General features: G+C 38.5%; 1 protein-coding gene across 23 annotated transcripts in view; it reads left to right on the top strand.

Annotated features, from left to right (window-relative positions):
* LOC105323136 (microtubule-actin cross-linking factor 1) overlaps positions 1-24,286 on the top strand; it is an 83,489-nt gene that overhangs the window by 33,136 nt on the left and 26,067 nt on the right. For 19 of the 23 annotated variants that reach the window (XM_066065004.1, XM_066065001.1, XM_066065002.1 and 16 more), the window contains 10 exons: positions 18-202; positions 403-562; positions 787-870; positions 3,533-3,754; positions 3,986-14,827; positions 15,301-20,439; positions 22,885-23,031; positions 23,292-23,447; positions 23,729-23,911; positions 24,183-24,266. In XM_066065004.1, the coding sequence (XP_065921076.1) occupies positions 18-202; positions 403-562; positions 787-870; positions 3,533-3,754; positions 3,986-14,827; positions 15,301-20,439; positions 22,885-23,031; positions 23,292-23,447; positions 23,729-23,911; positions 24,183-24,266 (17,202 nt within the window). The remainder of the gene's footprint in view (positions 1-17; positions 203-402; positions 563-786; positions 871-3,532; positions 3,755-3,985; positions 14,828-15,300; positions 20,440-22,884; positions 23,032-23,291; positions 23,448-23,728; positions 23,912-24,182; positions 24,267-24,286) is intronic. The other 4 variants (XM_066065018.1, XM_066065015.1, XM_066065016.1 and 1 more) reach the window with 3 other exon arrangements.

Genomic DNA, 24,286 nt, shown 5'->3' with positions numbered 1-24,286 from the left:
ATGCTTGCGTATTTCAGGACTTGAGCAATTCCACGAAGCAGCACCAGCCTGTGATTACCAGCCTACAGAGAGAGATGGGTGGGCTGTCCAGTAAGGAGGGTGTGTCCCAGACCCGCACCCCTTACAACATAGGGCTGCTGAAGGAAGAGGTCTCCTCCATCACAATGCGCTGGGACAATGTCTGCAGACAGGTGTCTGAAAGGTATTTAAACTTATACTAAGTCAAGATTTACACAGTGGTAACATTTATAGTCCTGATCAAAGTATTTTAAATAAAGTCCACATTCATGAAATGGTCAAGTTTGTTAAGAATTTTTGAAAAGCAACTTGCTTGTACTTCAGTCATTATATACATTTAAGCCAGAGTAGAGAATAAAATACTAGGATGTTTTTTGTTGATAGGTTGCAAAGTATAGATTTGGCTGATGACATGCTGTTAAAATACACAACCGGCATCCGGGGAGAGCAGACATTTGTGTCTGAGATGCAGAGAGCCAAAGACAGACTACCAATGTTACCATTTGAAGTAGAGGAACTGAAAATGTGCATAGAACCAACGATGGTGAGTTAAACATATTTAGATAATGATGAACCTCATTAAAAATGGATGTTGAGCATACTATTGAAAGAGCACTCATTGTGGAGAAAATCATGATGAAGAAATATACATGTAGCTCAATGATTATAAAAGTTATTCTATGAGACAATAGAAATACATGTACGGTACATTGTATTCTTGGTAAAGTTCTATGGCTTTATGTGCATTTAATCATTTTATCATAATAGGCAATTTACAACAGTCTTGGAGAAGAGCAATACCAGATAGAGACCGTGAATCGACATGGCGGACAGTTTATCCGGGAGGCTAAGGTACAGCACAGCTTGCATCCACAAATCACTAGCAGCATATTGGCATCTTGGCTTATTATGGAAATAAAAACATATGGCAACAAAGCTGCCATAGGATGCTTTCTAGACATCAAGAAAAGTCATAATGAAGGCTATTTTGACCTGTTAACAAATTTGTTTTAGCATGTCAAGAGTAGTTTTTTATTTTTTATTTTATTTGTTTGTTTTGGAGAGAGAGAGTGAGGATGAATGAAAGACTGTCCTTGTCCTCTTCTTCTGTCATGTTAACACCTAACCAGTAACCTCATGTCTCTGTTCTGTCATATGTTTTCCAATCATTTCGTATTGTGTATTCCTTTTATCACTCTCTGATGTACCATGTTCCAGCTTTCAGCAATCAATCAACCTCGACCAGTCTACTTTATCAGTAAAGTAGCTGGTAGAAATTTGAACAAGCCTTGCATATCAACCCTGTTGTTTTGCCAGCTGTTTTATTTTGCAATAGAAGACATTTTGGTTGTCTGCATTGACCCCCAGCGCATTTAGAGACTTTTGAACATGCTGATCAACCTATAGCATATTAATCAGACAGCTCTTTTCTTTTGATTAACACACAATACAAAAAACAGTTCAAGCTCATTATTACAGAAATGTGTTGGGTGAGTACAGAATCCCCCTTTTTTTAACCAAACAAATCAAAAACGAAACAACAAATGTTTGAGCTGAGGCCTCTAAATGTAATAGGGCCTCACTGATAATGAAGTAATGTTAACCATTTAGCACAGCCGCTCACAGCCTCATCTCATGTCACACTACATGAACATGGGCTGCTTGCTTGACTGAATCGGTCAGACCAACAATCCGAAATGAGAAGTAAGTAAACTGTGACAGCTTTGTAGTGCCATTGAATTAACCCGCTTATGGGGAAGGGCGCCAGTAGTGGTAGTCTCTTTAAACACTCACTTTTCTTTGAGCCTCAGTTTGGAATGAAATAACCTTTGACCTTTGTCATAAATATTCTTAATGGTTGGTTAAGTTTAAATTTAAGATACTGATAAAAATATATTAAGATTAACATTTGCTCAAAATAGTGAGTTTTTAAGGATGTTTATATGGTTTATTTTAGCATGTTTGGCATTTGTAGACGTCCCCTTAGGTGTTGGTGATTCTAGATATTGTTTTAAACTCCTTTTCGATGATACAATTATTATGGCTTTTAAGTTATATTCAACCATTATTATAACAACTTTATATTGTTCTCCTAGTTTTAACATTCTGAAAAAGCCCAGCTTTTGCTTTTCTTAAAAAATGAAAAAAAATACTTCTGTATTCACATACATGTACATGTATATATGATTTATTTGTATAAAAAAATAATTTTTAGAAAAGAGAAATGTGAGAGCAGAAATATTTTGCATTTTTTTTTCACACCTTGCTTGTTACTCTAGCTTTAATGCCTGCTGAATGATTGTATGAAAAGCTGCTTACTGAATTTGAAGTGCAGCATGAATTAATGATTTTAACAGTTACAGGTATGTCGAAATCAGTCGGCATTGTGTGTATTTGAAGAACATGATGAGCTATTATTTGATCATCACATACAAATACATACCTGTATATATTTGTACAAGTGCATTTAGAAAATTCTTTTCAGAAATTTTGATTACTATACATATGTACAATAAATCTGAAAGAATTAGTGGAATAGTCTTGGAGTATGTTGTTTTGACCTTTATATGCATAGTCTCAGTAGTTGAGTAGAGCCTTACGAATGAATTCAGACTTGTTAGAAAGAAAGGTTGTGGGTAGCACACTTTGTTTTGTGGTTAAAAGAATGCTTGCAATGAGGAATACTTGAGGTTGGTATGGTAGAATTCTTGTAGAAAAAAATCTATGTACATGTAATAGCATAATGCAATAAGGGAACATTGTCCTTGGATATTGAAACATTAGCATAAAGTGGATTGCACTTATTGCATTTATGTTAGTATAAGTCGTTTGCATTGAATTGGAATCAACGATATCTTATGGTATGTTTTTGAAACAGTTGAGTTTAGGCAGAGTTCATGTCCTGTTCAGTTTGATGTATATGTAGTATCAATTATCAGATGAATAGTCAAGTATATAGAATATGTCAGCTATTTAGAATGTACAACATATTTTTGACACTGTGTATCAGCTCTTGCACACAGTATTTATCAGAGAAGCACCAATATCAATGTACTTGTGTATATATATTTATTTATTTTGGGTTTAGGTCAATCACTTGCTTAATGGTACATGTATTGCTAGTGGGGTACAGTAAGATTTAATTGTTGTTGGAATTTGGGTAGAACTTTGGATAATCTGCCTCTACTGTAGCTGCAGCATGCAAACTAGGGTGCAGTGCTCAATGGTTTACATTGCACTAAAATTAATTAAGCTAAAGTTTAAAACAAAAACCAAAAAAACTTATACATGATAGTTAACAAACAGTATGGCCTAACACTAAGTTTGCAAACAGTATTCATTATTTTTATTTACTGAAATGTACACTCATTTTTGTATATTTAAAAACAAACATGCATATTATATATCTATATTGTTATTATTAATATTATGATATGGATTGGAACTTGTTTACTGTTCAAAGAACATTAATAAAGTAAAAGACTATTCATGAAATGTTTTTCTTTTCTTTCAGATCTATGACCGGAGGTTGAAGCAGTACAGGAGCAGTCTGGAGGATATTGACGCCGCTCTGATCCAGGGCATCAACAAGCGCTTCAAGCGACAGGACGGGGCAGAGGTGATCAAGATCGAGCTGGACGAGCTGAATAGACAGTACATCTCTCTGATTCAGTGGACCAAGGACAGACTACGGGAGATCACTCGTAGACTCTCAGAGGCCAATGTGAATATCCAGGTAGAACTAAAACATTATCGATAAATTGTGTGCTTAGTGGATAAGTCAAAAATTTTATTTTTTCTCAAATAGTATTGATCCAATTATTGTTTTCATCTGATTATTTTCATGATAACCATGCAAATTGGATTTCATTAATGATAACATTATTATTATAATATGGTATAAAATGTTTTATTGAATCAAATTGTTTGATTTTTTATTTTTATTGATCTTATTTTATTTTCTAAGTTCCAGATGGTGATTGATGATGACATTCCACTACTTAGGACTTTCAGGAGTGAACTAGCCAAGCGTTCCTCTGTGCTGATGGATGAAGACATGCAGGGTTTCTTTGAGGAGTTATCGGAGTATGAGGGCTACACAGGCACTCCCGGTCAATTCTATGGAATAACTCCAAGTCAATTCACTGCAAAAGCCACAGCAACAGTGACATTCCAGAAGCCAGAAACATTAGAGCGTGTGTCAAAAGTCAGTGCTAGAACTGAAACTGTTCCGGACAGACCAGTCCAGAAGCCACTTGAAGTAAAGGTGAAGAGTAGGACAATTTCTTCCGTTCCTGAACAAAAGAACAGACTTTCTTTGAAACTTGAAAGCATGACAGGCGTGAGGGCACCTCAACCCACTCAAGAGATGGGATGGAAGCCTCCTAAAGTTTCCCAGACTCTGGTGACAGTGAAAGAAGAAAATGTGGCACCAACTTCGCAGTTTTTACATAAACCTGGTGTTCTGAATACTAAAACAAACATGAAAATGACCCTAAGTGAAGCAATTAAAACTGGAATATTTGATCCTAGAGCAAAATGTTTAACTGATACTAAAAACCAGAGAGAATTATCATATGAAGAAGCGTGTCAGTCGGGATTGATATCAAGAGACTTAAAACAGGAGTTGGGGAAATCCTCTGGAATTTTGAATGTGTTAACTGGACGTCCATTCACTGTCTTGGAGTCTATGCAGAAAGGAGTGTTTGATCCTGTCCACGGCACTGTGAGAGATCATTCCACTGGTAAACATATCCCTGTCCATCAGGCGGCTGCCATTAACATTATCACAGAAGATATTGCTGAAAGCCTTGTGGGACCTGAAGTGTCGGTGACAACAATCACTCAGTCACAAGCAATATTTGGCGAAGGCAGTTTGGACTCCATTGATGTTCCACTTAGCTTGGCTGAGATGGTGGAGAAGGGGTTCTATGATCCAAAAAGTGGCAAATTACGAGATCCAATATCTGGAGCTCAGTTAACCATAATTGATGCAGTGGAAAAAGGATATGTGAATCCTTCTAAAAGAGAGATCAAAGATCCAGAGAGCAAAGAGTTTGTTACTATTGTTGAAGCAGTTGGCAAATCTCTGCTTGATCCAGAGACTGGACTATTTAATGACAAATCCTCAATGGGAAAACTTCAGCTTGATGAAGCCTATGAACGTCAGATTCTTAACAGACCTCTAACACTACCCAAAATGGTTCGAGATGGTATCCTTAGCGATAGAGGACATGTGACCAATCCAAGAACAGGAGAAGTGATGTCCTTTTCTGATGCTTTGGATTCTGGATTAATAGATGACACTGTCAAATGTGTTGTGAACCCCAGGACAAATGATGTTCTTTCACTGTCTGAAGCTATTGAACAGGGTTTCCTGGACTCCAGAGGGTTATTTGTACCACCAGGTGCTTCACCAGCCATTTCCATCTCGGAGGCTTTGGCTCAAGGTCACTTAAAACTTGTGCAAGAGGAGGTCATCTTTCCCAAGCCTTGTGTGTTAGATGCAATGACTGGTAACAAAATACCAGTTTCTGATGCCTTGAGACATGGAGTCATTACACATTCAGGAGAGTTTGTGGACACCTCTACCAATAGAAGGATTCTTCTTGGTGCTGCTGGAAGTCAAGGTTTGGTAGATAAAGGTGTGGTGGAGGAACTCACCAAAGAGACCACTCTAAGAGATGCCACCAGTAAAAATATCTCTTTCATGAGAGCAATTCAGATTGGAATGATTGATGTTGGAAAAGGCCAAATCTGTGACTTCAAAACTGGAGATGTCATGAACTTGCAAGAAGCTGTCAAAGAGGGGCTGATTTCTAGTGAAGATGCTGAAACCTTAATGGAAATGTTGAGTTCTGCAGTCACACATACAACTGTAATAACCAAAGTCCAACCTAATTCAGAAGAATCCAGCATTGAACCAATGACGATCTTAGAGGCAAAACAACAAGGTTTGATCAACGAATACACTGGTAACTTTAGAAATCCAATTACTGGTGCTACAATGTCTATCGATGAAGCTCTGAAGAAAGGATATCTCATATCTGATGAAGAAGAAGAAACACAGTACTATGTTGAAGAGATGGATGATCAAGAACCTCTGGAAGAATTGGATGAAGAGGCAAGCTGGCTGAGAGAAGTGTCGCAAAAACATGCCCAACTTATACCAGGGACTTCAGCCACTGAATCAAAACTCATCAGAAAGGGAGATTCAGGATTTTCATTAACGACAACAACTGTATCTAGACCTCCTGTTCAACAAAATGTTGTGTCTGAGACAAGACATATTGCAGTACAAAGTGCTTTGGACCCAAGAACCAAAGAGCGCATATCTCCACAAGAAGCTGTGAAACGTGGTCTGTTGGATATGCATCAAGGATGTTTTATTCATCCCGCAACAGGCAAAAAGCTGACCATAGTTGAAGCTATCAGTCAAGGATTCCTAACAGGAAAAGATGTTGATGAAGTGGATTCACATGAAGGATCTGCAATTAGTGAAGTCAAATCCTTTTCTATCACTGGAGTGATTCATCCCAGAACCAAGCAGAGGATCACAATTAGTCAAGCCACAAAAGAGGGAATCCTGCACTGTGAAAAAGGTCTCTACATTGGAAGAGATGCATTTGGAAGAGAAAAACCAATGAAAATCAGTGATGCTGTCAATGCTGGGTTTATCCTAGCAGACACAGTGAGTCATGATGCTCCCTCAGCAGCAGAACTAATAAGAGAAACTAAACAGTTCACAATAAAAAGTGTGGTTCATCCTCACACCAGGAAACATGTTCCTGTGATAGAGGCAGTGAGAGAGGGAATTATTGATGAGCATAATGGAATCTACCATGACTTCAGAACTGGAGAGAAACTTACCATCATTGATGCTATCGAAAGAAAATTGATTGAAGCAGAATTAACATCTGTCACTTCCAGTGCTGATGGGAGTGGTAACAAAATAATCACCACCAAATTGACAACTCTGATGGTATCATGGGTTGTGGATCCTAGATCAGGAGAAACCATTTCAATTTCAAAAGCCATTGAAGAAGGAATAATTGACCAACAACATGGTAGCTACCACAACCTTGTAACAGGCGAAACAATGTCCATAAATGATGCCATCGAGAGAAAACTGGCCATTGCTAAATCCTCAACCCAAGAATCCAGTGAAAGTGGTAGCATCCACAGCATTCACATTACTGATGAACAAGAATCCTTTGAAGCTACCTTAGTTGAGGACATACACTCTGAAACTGTGACTTTTAGCATCAGCAGTGTTATCGATCCACAAACAATGGAGATGATTTCCTATGATGATGCTGTTGAAAGCAACATCTTGGACATTGCTAATGGAGTGTATCGCAATCCTGCCTCTGGAGAAGAAATACCTATCAATGAAGCATTAAACAAAGGTCTCATTCATGCAGATATAACTGGGAAAAAGAGAGAAGAAGATCTAATGAGAAGTGCATTTGTAGCAGAGAAAATTGATTTCCCATTGAAAAATGTAACAACTGTGATTGATCCAAAAACAGGAATGGAAATGTCTGCAATGAGAGCTATACAATTTGGGTTAGTTGACCTTGAAGATGGCATGTTCTTGGATACCAGAACTTCTAAACGCATTCCACTGAAATCTGCCCTAAGACAGGGATTTATCACATTGTCCAAAACAACAGATCCAGCAGAGATTGAAAGATTGCAAAATGAGTCATCCGATTCCATCCATCCACCAAAATTCTCAGAAAATGGATTATCCCCATCAGTGGTGGATATAAAGCTTGAAAAATCAGGAACCAGAGAAAGCAAAACCTCAGTCTCAACCTGTGCAGATGAGGTGCTGAATTATACAACTGACATTGAACAAAGCATGGATGCAAGTTTCAATGATGATTCTACTGATGGTAGGATAGTATTTGATTTTGCTGAAAAATTGCAAATGGAAAGAGGTGCCCAAGGCATCGGGATAGAATCTCTAACATTCCCAAAAGGATTCTCATACACTGAAGCAGTAAAGATAGGCCTGGTTGATCCAACTTCAGGGAAGGTGCGAGATCCTTCATCACAAAAGCTGATATCCCTGCAAGAAGCAATGATGGAAGGAATCATCAATCCAAAGAAACCAGCATTAGTGACAAAGACTGGAGATCACCAGCTTACTCTGCAGGATTGCATGAGGGAAGGATACATCGACCCCAGAACAGGAAAGCTGAATTTTGGCAAATGTAGTGAAGAAGAAATAGTTGTGAGCCCCAACTTTACATCCCAGTTCTCAAAGCCTGGTCCATTGAATTTACTGGATGCTGTAAGAGCCAATTTATTTGATGAAATAACATGTACATTCCTGGAACCACTTTCTGGAAATAGACTGACTCTCCAAGAGGCACTGAATAGAAATTTGATAGATGGAAACCTTGTGACAGTTGAAAATACAGAAACTGGTAGAAGACTATCATTGAAAATGGCTCTACGTCAAGAATGGATTGATGGTTTCTCAGCCAATGTGAAAGACTTTGCATCCAAGTCAACAATATCCCTCATTGAAGCTGTGGACAGAGGATTAATAGCAAATGCTATTGATGAAATGTCTGGAACACTGTATGATACAATATCTGGAAAAGAAATTCCATTGGCAAAAGCCCTGACATCTGGACAAGTCAAGAAAGATGATGTCATGGTATTAGACAAGAAAACTGGTGATTTAGTTTCACTAGACGCAGCAATGAGAAAAGGTCTTGTTCAGAGAAATTCTGGCATAGTGACAGATACCAAAACTGGTGAGAAGATCAAGCCACAAGATGCCATTAAAATGGGCCTGTTAGCAGTAGTTGGTGCGCCTGTACTTGGTGGAATGGCATTATATGATGCTGTGACAAGAAACCGCTCAGAACCAGAGGCAGTGAGTACTCCTAAATCCACCATTGAAAAATCCAGGAAACTTTCAGAGAAAAAAGATCAACCTCAATTTGACAAACCAAATACTAATGGTCACTCAGACTCACAAACTAATGGTAGATTTGAGAGATTTAAACAGGAAATAGAAGATGCCGCTCCCAAAACAACTGTTGTGTTTGCAAAACCAGGAGATAATATTCGACCTTCTCAACCCTCTTGGACACCTGAGAAGAAAGAAGACGATTCATTCAACAGAAGCAACTTGGTAAGTGAGGAACAGATGACTGAGGATGCACAAGAAATATTTAAAAGGATGAGAGAAAAAGACACCAAGTCAGGAGTTAAATTACCTACTAACCCTATCCCAGCTTCTCCTAAATCTCCTGCTTTCCGCTTTTCTCCTTCTGCTTCTGAACAGGTGAAGGACTCTGCTTTTCCCCCTTCTGCTTCTATTTCTGAGACTATCTTGCAAGAGGCTCCTTCTCCCTCTCCCTCTCCACCTCCCACTATCCTCTCTTCTCTAACAATCAAAGATAATATCACTGTTGATTGGCCTGCTGGCAAAGTAATTGTGAAAGACTCAGGGGAAGTTGTCAATGTTGCTGAAGCAGTCCAGAAAGGATATCTGGATTCAGAGACTGTGGAAAAGTTAGCAGAGGCTGCACTTATCGAGTCAAAGTCACCAGACATCGAGATAAACTGGAATGATGGAACTGTGACTGTGAAGGAAACAAGAGAGACAGTATCAATTGATGAAGCTCTCAAGCGCAAGTACATTGATGTACATATTCATGAAACATTGAGAACTGTTATTGAAAAAATACAGGAGATCAAGAAAACAAGCACTGTAACACCCCAAGAAACAGTCACTAGAGTGAAAAGAAGTTATGTGACATCCCATGCTGAGCAACCTCAAGTGCAACCACAAGTGTCAACAGTGAAGACAGAGAGACAACAATTTTTAAAGACAAATATGTCCGAGGTCCATGTTCCTGAAGACAACAGATGGCAAGAACAGACGACAACTAAAGAATCAGCTTATATTGTTCACCATCATCCTCCAAGTTTTAATCAAGATGCCCAGAAAACCACCACTAAAGAAATGGCATATGTTGTACATCATCACCCAAGCCCCACTCTTTCTCATTCTCAAGAAGCATTTGAATCTTTTAGACACGAGAACTTTTCAGAAGGGCCTTGGTCTTTGAATGAACTTGTGCAAGATGATAGGTGTACAACTTTTGATGGAAAAATTTTTGTCCCACATTACGGCATTCCCATCACAATTCAAGAATGCATCAACAGACACTTTCTGAACATTGATACTTCCTGTATCATTGACCCGCGAACAGGAGTTGTCATCAACCTTTGGGAGGCCATGAAGAAGAACATCATAGATGCTGAAACTGGAATCATTGTTCACACAGGGACGGGAGAGAGGATCACACTGAAGGAAGCTGTCTATGAGGGCCTGATACCACAACCTGGATACAGTTACACATCATTCAGTGAGGAAGTGGTAGGTTTGACTAGTGGGTCTCTACACATGTCCTGGAAAGATGCTGTGGATCAGGGTCTACTGAACCAGAAGATGAATACCTTCCAACATCCTTATTCCAAAGAGGTGATGTCGGTCTCCTCAGCAGTTGAGCTTGGACATATTTATCATCCTGGAACAGACAATGTTACTATTGAAACAACAGAAGTTCAACTGAAACCAATGAAATTGAGTACCATAAGCATGGGCAATAACATCTCATTTACTGATGCTATCCAGTATGGAATGCTTGACTTGGAGAGCAATCAATATACTGAGACAGATACAGGTACCCAGATGACAATTCAGGAGGCTATAAAGACTGAAAAGATCAACCCACTGATTGAGACAACAGAACATAGAACTGAAAAGATGACACTGACTTATGCAATTGAACATGGATATTTCAGTGAGCAGACTGGAATGTTTACAGATACCAAATCAGGACAAACCTATACATTGCAGGAAGCAATCAACAATGGATTCATTGATGGAGATAATCAGATTTATGATGTTGAAAAGAAAAGATTCCTGACAGTCAGTGAAGGTTTGAAGCATGGTCAAATAGATAAGAAATCTGGTAAACTAAAGTACAAGGAAATTGAGCAGTATTCTTTGAAGGATGCTGCCAAGATGGGATTGATTGCATTCATAGGAGGACCAATTTTAGCAGCTTCCAAAATCCAAAAAGCCATGACTGGGACAGGCAAAAGAAGCAAATCAAAATCCCCTGAGACATCACCAAGCAAAAGTGATGAAGTTTTCTTTGCAACTTATCCAAAAACTTCAAGTCAGCATGTTACCCGAGAATCCCAGCATGTAGAACAGCATGATGCCAAACAAACAGCATTCTACCCTGATTATACTAACAGTCTTCCCTTAATCAGGAAAGAAGAGAGCATGACTCTTCTTTCAACTGTAGTAGATTACATATCACCAGACACTTTAGAAATAACTCAATACATTCATCACCAGGATGGTTCAACAAGCAAAAACTCTAGTAGAATGAAGGTTGACTCAGTTCGAGATCTTGGAACAGGAAACAACATACCCCTTCATCTAGCAGTTGATCGAGGAATTATAGATACTCATGAGGGAATTTTCAGAAATACGCTGACCGGACGAACCTTTAGTATTTCTGATGCACATCAAAGAGGTTACATTGATGGCAAGATTCTTAGCAACTGGGCAACAAAGACAGAACCCCAGCAAAAAAGTGTGAAAACTGATGTCCTATTTTCAGGTAGAAAGGAACTTACTGTTGTGTCAGTACTTGACACATTGTCTGGAGAAAGAATAGGTTTTCAAGAAGCACTGGATCGTGGGATAGTGGACCAAGATGGGAAAACTTACATCAACCAAAGGGCAGGAGAAATGATGCCCATCATGGAAGCTGTTTCTAAAGACTTTGTCATGGTCAGAGATGTCAACGTGAGATCGGCCACTGCCAGACATACAGACTCTGTCAGGCAAAACACAATTTCTCAGTCATTTTCAGTGAAAGTTGACTCAGTGGTAGATCCAACAACTGGGAAAGACGTCAATCTTCCTTCAGCTATCAAATCAGGAGTTTTTGATCCAAGAGCTGGAGTTGTGAAGAATAAGATAACTGGAGAAGAAATATCCATCAGTGAAGCTTTCCAGAGAGGTATGTTGAAAGGAGAATCAACATCCTCTGCTGATGTCCAACATTTAGATGGTACTAAAGAGGGTAGTGTACACATGAAGTCTGTGTTTGATCCCAGATCCAAACTATTTATTCCTGTCAAGTTGGCATTAGAGAAAGGCGTAATAGATGTTCAGTCTGGTGCCTACAAAAAAGAGGATGGAAGAAGAGTCTCTATACAACAAGCAGTCAAAGAGGGTGAAATAAAAACAGCTCGAGACAGAGTACATAGTTTAGGAAGAGTTCGGCACCATGACATTATAGTTGAGAAGCCTCAAAAAAGTGGAGGATTTCTGCCATCAGATTCCTTTGATTTCAGAAAATTTAGGGGAGATAATGAAATAATTGTTGGGTTAAAAAGATGTAAAGTAAGCTCTGTTTTGGATAATAAAAGAAACCAAAGCATTACCCTAGAGGAGGCTGTAAGGAGAGGCATTGTGGACCATGAACTGTGCAAATACTTGGACCAAAAGACGAGACAGACACTTGATGTGTCTGAGGCAGTAGACAGAGGTTTCATTGTCCTTGAAGGTGGAAGCCATTCTCAGGTTCCTCTTGTGACCTCTACATTCCAAGATGAAATTTCTCTTAAGGCAATCCGCGACCCTGTCACTAAAACAGATATTCCTCTTGAAGAAGCTATTAGAAAAGGGATATTTAAGCCTGAGAAAGGACAAGTGCTTAACATCAGAACTGGCCAGATGATGTCTGTTGAAGAAGCAGTTAGTCAGGGAATAGCATTGACTGATTCGTCCAGTAGATCTTCAGAGGATGCAGTGGTTGTGAAGGGTGAACTGATTGAGAGTGTGAGAGATCCCGTGTCTGGTAGAAGCATTTCCTGTAGTGAGGCCATAAGAAAGGGCATTGTAGATATACAGAGGGGACTTTATTATGATCCAAAAACTGGAGTGTCCATGTCACTGACAGATGCCAAGAAAAGTGATTTGGTCAAAAGTAGAGGTGAAAATTTTGGAACATCTGAGAAAACCACCAAGGATCAGAAACAGATGAGCATTGGGCTTGTTCTGGACACACTGACAGGCTTAGAAATACCAGTCCATGAGGCTATACAGCGGGGTATCTTAAATCCAGAAATGACAGTCTACACCAATTTAAAAACAGGTGAGTCCATGCCAATAGAAGAAGGGTTTAAGAAAGGTCTAGTGTCTGGTAACCTTCAGCGAACGACTACAACAAAGTTAGAATCAAAGTATACAAAACCTGATGCCAAGTACAATATTACAGGAGTTGTTGACACAGTGACACATCAGTTTCTTAATGTGTCAGATGCATTACAGTTAGGAATCTTGGACAACCAGGGAAATTTCTTGGATCGTAAAACGGGGGAAATCAGTTCTGTTCCTGCTGCCATGAGACGAGGTCTAGTAGTTGGGGAGGAAATAACAGCAACGAAGAAAAGTGTGAGGTTCAAAGATGCACTCCAGATGGGATACATCCATACCCCAACAGGGATTTTTACAGACCCCAGTACCAATAAGATGTACACAGTTGATGAAGCCATTTGCATGGGACTTCTTTCTGATGACAAAGGAGAGAATTTCAAGTATCTTCCTCCAAAAGCTGATGGGTCTACATTGACATTCCAAACAGCTATTCAAACAGGGAAAATCAATCCAAAAAACGGGATGTTGGGGGACAGGGCTTCAAGGGAACTTTCTGTTGAAGAGGCCCTAGCCAGACAAGTTCTGTCCCCGTTGTCAATCCAACCCAAACAATCACCCAAGAGAGAGGAAGTCAAGAAGAAGGCAAGGTTTGCAGATATGCATTCTGATGACAATTTTCAAGGTTCTACAATGAGTGCTCCGAGAGAGAGTACCATCCCTGTGCAGTCCAGCTCTGTTATTATTGTCAAAGGCACCGAAGTTCAACCTATGTCAGTGGATGATTTTATTCCCTCTGAAAATGTCATTCCTGATGATACATTTACTGAAAGAATGAATGAGAAAGCAAAGCGACAGCAAGTGGGCATCGCATCACCTGCTCCATTATATCTTGAAGATGCTATCAAACAAGGCTTTGTAGACAAAGTCACTGGAATCTTCCATGATAAGTCTGCTGGGGACATGCCAGTGGACGAAGCTGTGATCTGTGGATTTCTTGAACTCCATAACGCAGAGCCACTAGATGATTATTGTGTTCCTAATCCCGACTCTCCCATTTCTATCTCTGAAGCTATTTGTAGTGGTAGTCTGAACATGAAAACAGCAGAATTTACAAACTTGAAAACAAATCTTGTGCTTCCTTTACAAACAGCTTTACAGCTGGGTTACATTCAAGCAAAAATTAGTACATCTGAATATGATGAAACGTCAGACAGTGACAGAGACTCTAGTGCAGTGTTTGTTATAAGTAAAGATGGTTCTCCTTTCAAACCTGAGGCAAGTATTGTGTGTGACAAGGCAGGTAAAGCTATTTCTAGGACACACACAGACCTCATCACCACATCAGGATCCACAACATTCAGTGTACCTTCTGGCTACATGGTAGATTCCTCAGGCCGCGTGGTGGATTTAACATCAGGAAGCACCATGACAATGGAACAGGCAGCTTCTGCTGGCTTAGTGGAGGTGGATTCTGTAGATGGGTTTTCAGATATTAAGGTAGTGGGGGCAATTCCTCCCTCCTCTTCTTCGGTGGATGGTGACATATCCTCCTCCTTCTCATCCTCAACTCTGCCCTGCCTGGAAGATGAGGTAAGTGATATCCATGGTAACAGTTTGAACGGGGAGATTTGCAGTGGTCACCATATCCACCTTTGTAGGCAGGTTGTGCATGCATAAAATGGTTTGCTATGAGAGTGCATACACTATCCCTAAACATCCTTTAATTTCTCATTACCCACTGACATTCAAACACAACACACAGAAACTGACAGTTTCATGACCTTGTAGTGTAGAAAAAATGCATGTTGATTTTCACTAAACAATTTCTTGATACAGTGTCTTTTTTACTGTGTTCTTTAAGCTTAGGTATGTTGTTCAGCAGGAAAGTTGTTTCAATGGCTCCTTTAAAAATTTCATTTTAATAAGAATATTGGAGATGAAAACTAACCATATCTATTTATATTTAACTCAAGACATGGCAGATTGGAACAACTTAAAAATCAAGGGCAAGGTAATTCTGACTTTTTTTTCAGGGAATCATAATCTGTAAAACTCTTTTGTAGATGGTCAATGATCTCGCTGATGTCTCAGCCGATATAGATGCTGTAAAACAGTCAGCCTTGATACCAATGTCTCTGATTCAAGCAGTCAAAAGCAATCTGTTTAATGCTAAATCTGGGCACTTCCATGACTCTAGAACAGGTACTGAATTCTCTCTGGGGGCTGCCATTAAACATGGCCTCCTAAATGTGGACAGGACACTTGTAAGATCATCAAAATATGGGGAGATAATGGACTTTGATGATGCAGTAGACAAAGGATTTGTGGACACTAAGAACTGTTTGATTTACAATGAAGATATTCAAAAGTGGATTACATTTCAGTGTGCTATTCAAGAAAATATGATATTGGAAGTGGGAATGAAATCGTTTTGTGAAAATGATGTTCAACAAAGAAATTCTAACGGAAACTTATCTTGCATTCCTAATTCTCCAGACTTTCATATGCTACACTTTCTTGATAAGAAAAGTGGGAAAACTTTGTGTTTCAATGAAGCCCAAAATGTTGGCATAGTAAAAATATTTAGCATTGAAAATAAAAGCAAAACGGATTTAGATATTCAGGGATGTTTTGTTAAAGACAGTGAATCACAGAAGTGGTTGTCCTTTTACCATGCATGTGAAAGAGGTCTTGTACAAAACAGAAATGATAGGCCCAAACAAACTAAACAGACAAAACATGTAAAATTCTTTGATGAGGAAAAAAGGAAAATGGATATGAAGGCCAAGAGTAAAAGGAAACATTCCATAGACCTGTGTGCTTCAGTGGATCTGCCAGTAATGTTAGTGGATGTGATAGAAAGTGGTCTGTATGATCCTGCTAACAACACAGTCAAGGATATAGACACATCTGAATTTGTCTCCTTCGTGGAAGCAATCGAGAGGGGTCTAGTTCACAACGACTCCCCTGTGCGTGATCCGGTCAGTAGAGATATCCTGACCCTGGATGAAGCAATTGAGAAAAGAATAATTGACCCACTCTCTGGGAGAATGCTCTTGTCGTCTGGTCTACCCATTGCTCTTAATTTTGCTCTAGTCAAAGGACTTGTTGTGAGGTGTAAAACACCATTCTTTCTTACTCTTTCTGAAATCATTGAGGAAGGACTTTTTGATGAATCCACAGGATTATTCATTCAACCAGACACTGAGGAACAGATTCCATTATCTACAGCAGTTGTCACTGGAATGGTAGACACCAACTCCATCAAAGTTCGAAACACAGAGACAGGAGACATTCATAGCTTTGAATCAGCCATAGATCATGATCTCATAAATCTTTCCTCAAATGAGTGCATGGACTTTAAAAGTGGAGAATGGGTTCCACTTATTGACTGTGTGGAAAAGGGAATTCTCCTGGATACAACCAATCAGCCAAAGTATGGGCTGTTGGAGTTTGAGGAGGAGTGTGTGACTGAGGAAGCCTTCATTGACCCTTCTACTCAATACAGCATGTCTCTTCAGGGTGCAATGGATGCTTGCATATTGGATCGAGATGGTGTTCTTGTAAGAGATTTGAAAACCAAGTTTTTCTTGACCTTAGATGGCGCCATCAATGAGAAATTGATGGATCCTGTTTCTGGAGAGTACATTTATCCCAATGGAAAGAGATTAGCATTCAGTGAAGCAGTGAACAAGGGACTTTTAATTCAAAATCTGGGAAGTGCTGACTTAAATCTTGTGGATGCTATTCATGAAGGTGTGTATAATAGTGAATCTGGTAAATTCATGGATCCCAGAAATGGTGAGTTACTAGGAATGACGGAAGCTATTGGAAACAAGCTGATCAATTGCAGTGATATTGTTATAAAAAACTCAAGGTTTAGAAAGTTTTCAACTGTTGAAGAGGCTGTATCATTAAAGATCCTAAAGTTAGAGACAAGTGAGATTTGTGATGAGAATGACATTTTTATTGATCTAAAAACTGCTCTTAATCAAGGCTACATTCAACAAAGATCTTCTTTTGAATCAGTTAATCTGGCAACTGCTCTGGAAAAAGGAATGTTTAGCAAAGATCTCAAACAGTTCATGGACCCTGTTTCTCGTATGTATTTACCATTGAGTGATGCTTTGGAAATAAATGTTATTGATCCCCAAAGAACTCTGGTAAAAGATTCAGAGTGTGATCTCTATAAACCAATTGCTACAGCTATTCAAGAAGGCATTGTTGACGAATCGGACTGTTCAGTTCTAGATACCAAATCTCAATTGAAAGTTGAAATTTCTACAGCTGTGTCACAGAAACTCCTGATGGAGATGCCCACGCATGGGTTCTGTCTTGTTGATGCAGTTCAGTTTGGATTATTTCAGTCAAGTACAAACTCATTTTACCATCCATGGAAACAAAAGTGCTATGGACTTCAAGAATCTATTTCATTAGGGCTCATTGATGAAAAGCAGCCTCAGGTGCTTGTGGTGGATAAGGGAATCTTAACTGTTGAAGATGCAATGGAACAAGGGATTTTAGATAAGCAAACATGCATTTACCAGAAGCGTTTCACTCTTCCTGAGGCCATTTCAAAGGGACTTGTATTCAAAGTTGGCCAGAGAACTGTTCAATCTATAATATCTGTCGTACAGGATTTACTGAAAGAGACAAATGCTAATTCGTCAGCAAGGGCAAGATACATCTTAGATGCTGATTCAGATATCTTAAAAAGACGAGGTATATCCAAACCATTGTTGGGACTGCAAAGAGCTGTAGAGGAAGGGGTGTTTGAAAAGCACTGCTGTAAGATGTTTGATCCGCGCATTGGTTCCTCTGTGACTCTGTCTGAAGCTGTGAAGACCTCTCTTGTCCACAAGACAAGGTCTCGCATACTCAACCCAGAGACAAAAAGGTTCATTTCCCTGTCAGAAGCATTGGAAAGAGGAATAGTAAGTGGAAAGACTGGTTCCATTCTTGACAGGGTACACATGAAAAGTTACCCACTAGAAAAGGCAGTGGAAGAACGGATGGTTGTGGATGTCCTTTTCTCCAAGGTTACATTAGATGAAGCAGTGCATTATGGGTTGTTAAACCTTACTACCCTTCGTGTTCAAAGTTTCTATAGCGATGACAGGTTCACACTTACAGAAGCATTTGAGAATGAACTTTTGGATGTTACTAACACATTGATCAAGGAACCGTCTGGTGGAACTGTTATGACCTTGAGACAAGCAGTTGAAATGAATGTGTTCCATCTGAACACAGGAAGACTTGTTTCAAATGATAACAAATCTTACAACATTTTGGAGGCCCTGCAACAAGGATACATTCTTAATGGTAGAAGCTTTTGTGAACAATTACCAACAAGACCAAATGCATTATCTTCTATTGCACCCATGGATTTTCTTCCACATACTACTGATTCCAGAAAAACTCCACAGAGAAGGACTTCCATTACTTTCAAGGAAGCTGTTCAAAGAGGTCTTGTGGATATTGAGAGATGTATGTTTAATGACATTTCCAATTCACAAAACATTCCACTTACAAAAGCTGTTGATGTTGGCCTGGTGGACATATCCTCTCAGTTATTCCATGATGAATTCATGAATGAAAACATTCCATTACAAGAGGCCATTAAGAAGGACCTTGTTTCTTTGAATGGTAGTAAAACAGTGAATTCCAAGTGCTTTACTCTAAAGGAGGCACTTAAGTATAAGAAGCTATTGGACTGCAATCATCAGGTGACAGAACCCAGTGTCACAATTGAAGTACACAATGCAGAGAATGGACCAGATCATGATCTTTTATCAAGTTCCAAAAGCCTTTCGTCTTCACTGGATTCAATTCTTCAGTCCTTGAAGTCATCTGGAAATAAATTTCGTATTGGAACACTTCATGGTGCTCTGCTAAACAATCTGGTGGATAAGGACACTGGAAGAATCAAAGACACTGTCACAGGGAAGCAACTCACTTTGGTGGAGGCTATTCAGAGTAGCTTGATCGATGGAGATGCCAAGGAAGTGGTAGATGACAGCACTGGTGAAATATTGTCCTTAGAAAATGCAATGGCTGCAGGGGTAATTGATAATACCAGAGGTACTTACAAAGACAAGATGTCTCTTACAGACGCTTTTGATAAAGGTCTCATTTTAGAGAGACAGCCATCTGACTCAGAAATGGCAAGTTCTGTTGATAGCTATGTCCAGGAGATTCTGCTTGGCGATTCATCAAGAGGACGAGATAAAATTCAGAAAGCCTTTTCGTCAGGCGTTCTGAACCAGGCAAAGTCCCATGTCATCGATCCAGACACCATTCAACCAATTACACTGAAGAAAGCAGCTAGTCTGGGACTTATAGACTTGAGTACTGGAGAATTCAAAAACCCACAGTCTGGAGAGTCCATGGCTATTTCTGATGCGATGGACAAAGGGTTCATTCTTAGTCCCAAAGGACTGAGTTTATACAGTGCTGTTAATCAAGGGCTTTATAAAGGAGAGCTGAGGAAATTTGTTGACCCTTCAACAGGAAAAGAACACAACCTTAGAGAGATGATTGATATGGAAATAGTTACTCCATTGTGTCAAGAAATTAAAGATCTGCTGCATGATGGAATTATTGTAACCTTACAAGCAGCAATAGATAGAAAGATTATCGAAAGCGATGAAAATGTGTACATCAATCTGCTCACAAATCAAATGTATGATTTCAATGATGCCATAGCTGCAGGTCTTATCATTAGTAACAGTCCAAGAGAGGGTCTGAGAGAAAGTGACCATGCATTTACCGACATAGGCGCCAGGAGTTTGGAACAGACAAGATTCAGATACATGGCAGATACCCCATTTGGTCCAATTATGACTCGATCGTTTACTCTTGGGAATCCTTTGGAAGGAGGGAGTTCTTCAGATCTGTCCACAACAGATTCTTCAAGCACTGAGAAGAGAGACAATCCTGTGTTCACCATTCCTCTGACATCAGAGATGGTGAGAAATATCATCGCCACAGGCAAATTGAAGAAAGACTACCCAAAACCTCCGAAAGAGGCACTAGGTGATGAAGTATTCAGTACCGAAAACAGAGTCATGGAAGGTGATCAAACAGATAAATCTGGAAACAAGGGTTTCCCTGAAGTGAATGGCAGTAGTGTTGCTGCAGAGAATCATGGGAAACCATCTGACAAGGGCAAGAGATGGCCAGTTAGCGGTTGGACACACAAGGTACTCAGTTTGGACTCTCGGCATGGACTTGAACAACCCAGCATGAAATTCTTCCTTGTTATTTGCTGATGGAATGTTGATCAACTTTTGATTTGTTTTCTTTTCATGATGCTACATTGAAACTGCATTGAAAAAATCTAGCTGCTGTTACGAAATATTGCAGATCTTCTGTCTGTTACGTTCTTTTGAATGAACTCTTTACCAGATTGCTAGCATAGTGAATGATTCTGTTTATAGTCTGAATTTATAGCTTTACTGTGCAAAGTCATCCATTAATATGCATTAGGCCAAAATAAAATTACTGTTTGTTTGGAATTGCCTTCCACCTCATTGAAATGCCCCTGGTGATAAAATTTTATTAGCAAAAATTAGAGACCTTTATTTATGGAGATTTTTAATTTTTTACCAATTTTTAATTAGTTAAACTTCAAGTTTGAAAAATAAAAAAAATTCCCTCCTCCCTCTATGGTCTAGAGGCCTCCAGGCAGCAATTTCAAACAAACATTTTTTTAAGGATGGCCTCACCTTTACATGTGTGTTTGTGTGATTTTAGCCATATTAGACAAATAATTTTTTAGAATTCATAACGAAAAATGTACTAATTAAAGAACTGTGATATCTGTATTCAACGCATGTGTAAATGGAAATGACTCAATAATACTCCAGTGCATGTGTCCCCATCATGATTTTTTTATATGTTTATATTTAGCACTAAGTGTATGAAATGTATTCCACGTAAACTAATGTTGAATTTTGAATTTAATGTAGGGTTAAATGTAATTGTCCTTTCTTTAGTCATTTTTTGTGTATATCCATTCACCATTTCATACAAGATACTCCAGAACTTGAATGATTAATCATCAAGTAGTGCATTATTATAAAACATATGTAAATACATGTACAGAGCAAGTTCATTGATGAATAAATAATTGCTTTGTTTCTAGATCATATTGATTTTTTATACTACCAAAATGTATTATAGATATATCATGTTTTATATTCTCAAAATATACATGACTCATGTACAAGGTTTATATAAGTGTTATATAGTGTGCATTTTTCAGAATATAAAATTTTGAGAAGAGTTTTAAAGAAGTGTGACTATGCAGTCTTGATTATTGATAGTTTTTATAGATTATTTGCATTTGAAAAGTCTAAAAGACATGTTTATATATGTAATTCCTAATTCAAGATTCATAGAATACCAGTGAGGAAATCAAAGACCCTCCTCTTCAATTTAAAAAAAAAGCTGTCAGTGGTAGTGGAGAATTTCCCGCATTATTCTAAAGTGAAACAGATTAGATTTTTTCAGTGGGTTATGAATAGCTTGCATTTTTTTTATGAGAAGATGGTGGTGTACTTTGTGTATATGAAATATTTTTTGTTTTGATTGTATTAAATCTTTCTGCATTGTACAGTTTGAAATTCAAAATCTCTAAATGACTTATTAGCTTTGATCACAATAGATGGATATGGCTATAGATGAATTAATACACTACACTAAACAAACACATCTTGAACACTATAACACTTTCTAATGAAAGTTGAACACCCTCTGTGTGTGAACACGAACACTTGTGGGGTATCGGTGTACATAAACATCCAAATCCATTCAATGCATGCACAACTTCTCCAGACCAGACTATAGTTAATCAAATTTAAGTTTATATATGGAGAAAAATTAAAGTTACATATGATAAAAATTTAGATATTTAACAATTATACACAAGAATCTGAGCTTGCCAATTTGTTATTGCCATGGACTTTTGTTTATGAAATGTACCATGTGTACCGCTTTTCTGAATGACCGCAAACTTATTGCTTGTTTGTTTACTGTCATTTCATTGGATGCTTTTTTTTCGCCTATTTTTCAGTTTGGTTTGGTGTTAGTCGAGATGCAAGGCCTGTTGAGGCATTTTTCAACTCCAACACTTGTATCATTTGGAATGCATTAACTGAACTCAAAGCACTAACCCTCATTTCCGTGTTCTAATGTTCATGTACCTTTCCTTTCTCTCTATATACTCCTGTGCATCTTTCTGCATGTAACAATATTTATCTGACCCCTATACATTTATACTCTGTGTTTTGTTGTGAGAATGAAATGTGTGAATGAGAAGCTTGTTTGTTATATAAAATCATTTATTTCTATTTATGTTATATCCATAGTATAAAGTTTTCCTTCTAGACAGTACCTTATTTTGTAACTTAATTTCAAAGATATTGAGACTTCCCCTCAAAAAAAAAAATGGCTGCATTCTAGCTTTATATGTAATCAATTGCTAGTTTGTTGCTTGCCAGAATGTTTTCAATTGATTTTACCTTTAGTTCTTGATTTTTTTATTTTAGTTTATGCTATAAAGTTTTAATATTTTGTTTTTGCATGAAAATTTTATTGTTGAGCCCCTTTTGCATGTTATAATGTTATTTGTGACAATCTTTCAGGGACATTTAGTAGACTCCTGTGATAAGCTCATTCAGGATTTGAACAATGAACTCAACTGGTTATCAGATACTGAGCAACTTCTACGAGATGATCAACCAATCAGTGATGAGGCTTATAAGGTCAAAAGTCAACTGGAAGCTCAAAGGGTATGTTGGAAAAAGGTTGTTTAGAGGATGAATAAGACAGCAATGAAAATTCCCAAGGAAAAAAAGAACTGAATAGTTCTGCAAATTTTCTGAATTGAATGTCAGAATGTTTTCTGTGATTTTTATTACCTGATTGTAAGTTATGCATTGGAAAGTTGTTCCATTAAACCAGGCAGTGTCTATATACAGTCATGTAGATTAGATGGAGTTCTCTGCCAATCATCAGTATATGACATGCATTTACATGTATCTGTTTGCAGGCCTTCCACAGTGACATCCAGAAGCACCAGCAGCCTATCTTGGCCTTGGTGTACCAGACAGAACAGCTCCTGGAACACCACCAGGAGGAGCTAACCCCCGAACAGGTCTCCCAACTACAGCAGCTGGCTGACAACCTCAAGTCCAACATGTCCAAGGTAAAATTCTAAACCAACTGATGCAATGAATATCCATGGCATTGCTCTTAGATATTTATCAGCAGTAAACTTGTATTCTTCTCTATATACAAAGAAAAAACAACAACTTGCTCATTGATATATTACTATATTTTCTTAATCTCATGATTTGTGTAAAAGTGTTTTTTCTGCTCGGTAGATAAACTTTCCCCCTCCCTCTTACTGCTGTTTTATGAGGTTAGAATTGAGGTCTTACATTATTTATTTTGTTTATTAAACTTTGTGACTGATATGTTGTACAGGTTCAGAAGACTAGTGAAATTCGCCTCAAGCACCTGACGACTGCTTGCGATGAAGTGACCAAGTTTGAGGAGGAGCTTGGTAAATTTGAGGAGTGGCTGACCATGTCCAGCAACGAACTGGACAGACAGGAGGAGCTGATCCGAGACCTGGACAACTTTAGCCGCGTCATGGAGCAGCAAAAGGTAGGGGGCCAAGGGGGGACATTTAAATAAGGGAGGAGCAGGTGTTTGTAGGACTTCAAACAAATAAGAAATGGTTTTAAAATCACTATTATTTTATTTAGATGTACTTAAATGAGTACCGGTAAGTCTGATTTAGTTTATTAAGCAGAGTGATATATGCAGTGAACATGACATTCGATCATTGTGTAAATATCGCACTCATTCTAACTTTCATCTAAGTGACAAGATTTCTGATACCAAATATTAACTGGAATCATCTTTTTGAATTTAGCAACTGATGAATGACGTAATCTCACACCAAGCAGACACCAGATTTATGACAATGTCTGTGCAGAAGTACATGGAAGAGGCAAAGGTAAAATCAGGAGATGTTAA

Source organism: Magallana gigas, chromosome 7 (genome assembly GCF_963853765.1).
Source record: "Magallana gigas chromosome 7, xbMagGiga1.1, whole genome shotgun sequence".
NCBI classification, from domain to species: domain Eukaryota; kingdom Metazoa; phylum Mollusca; class Bivalvia; order Ostreida; family Ostreidae; genus Magallana; species Magallana gigas.
This window is presented reverse-complemented; position numbering and strand designations above follow the sequence as displayed.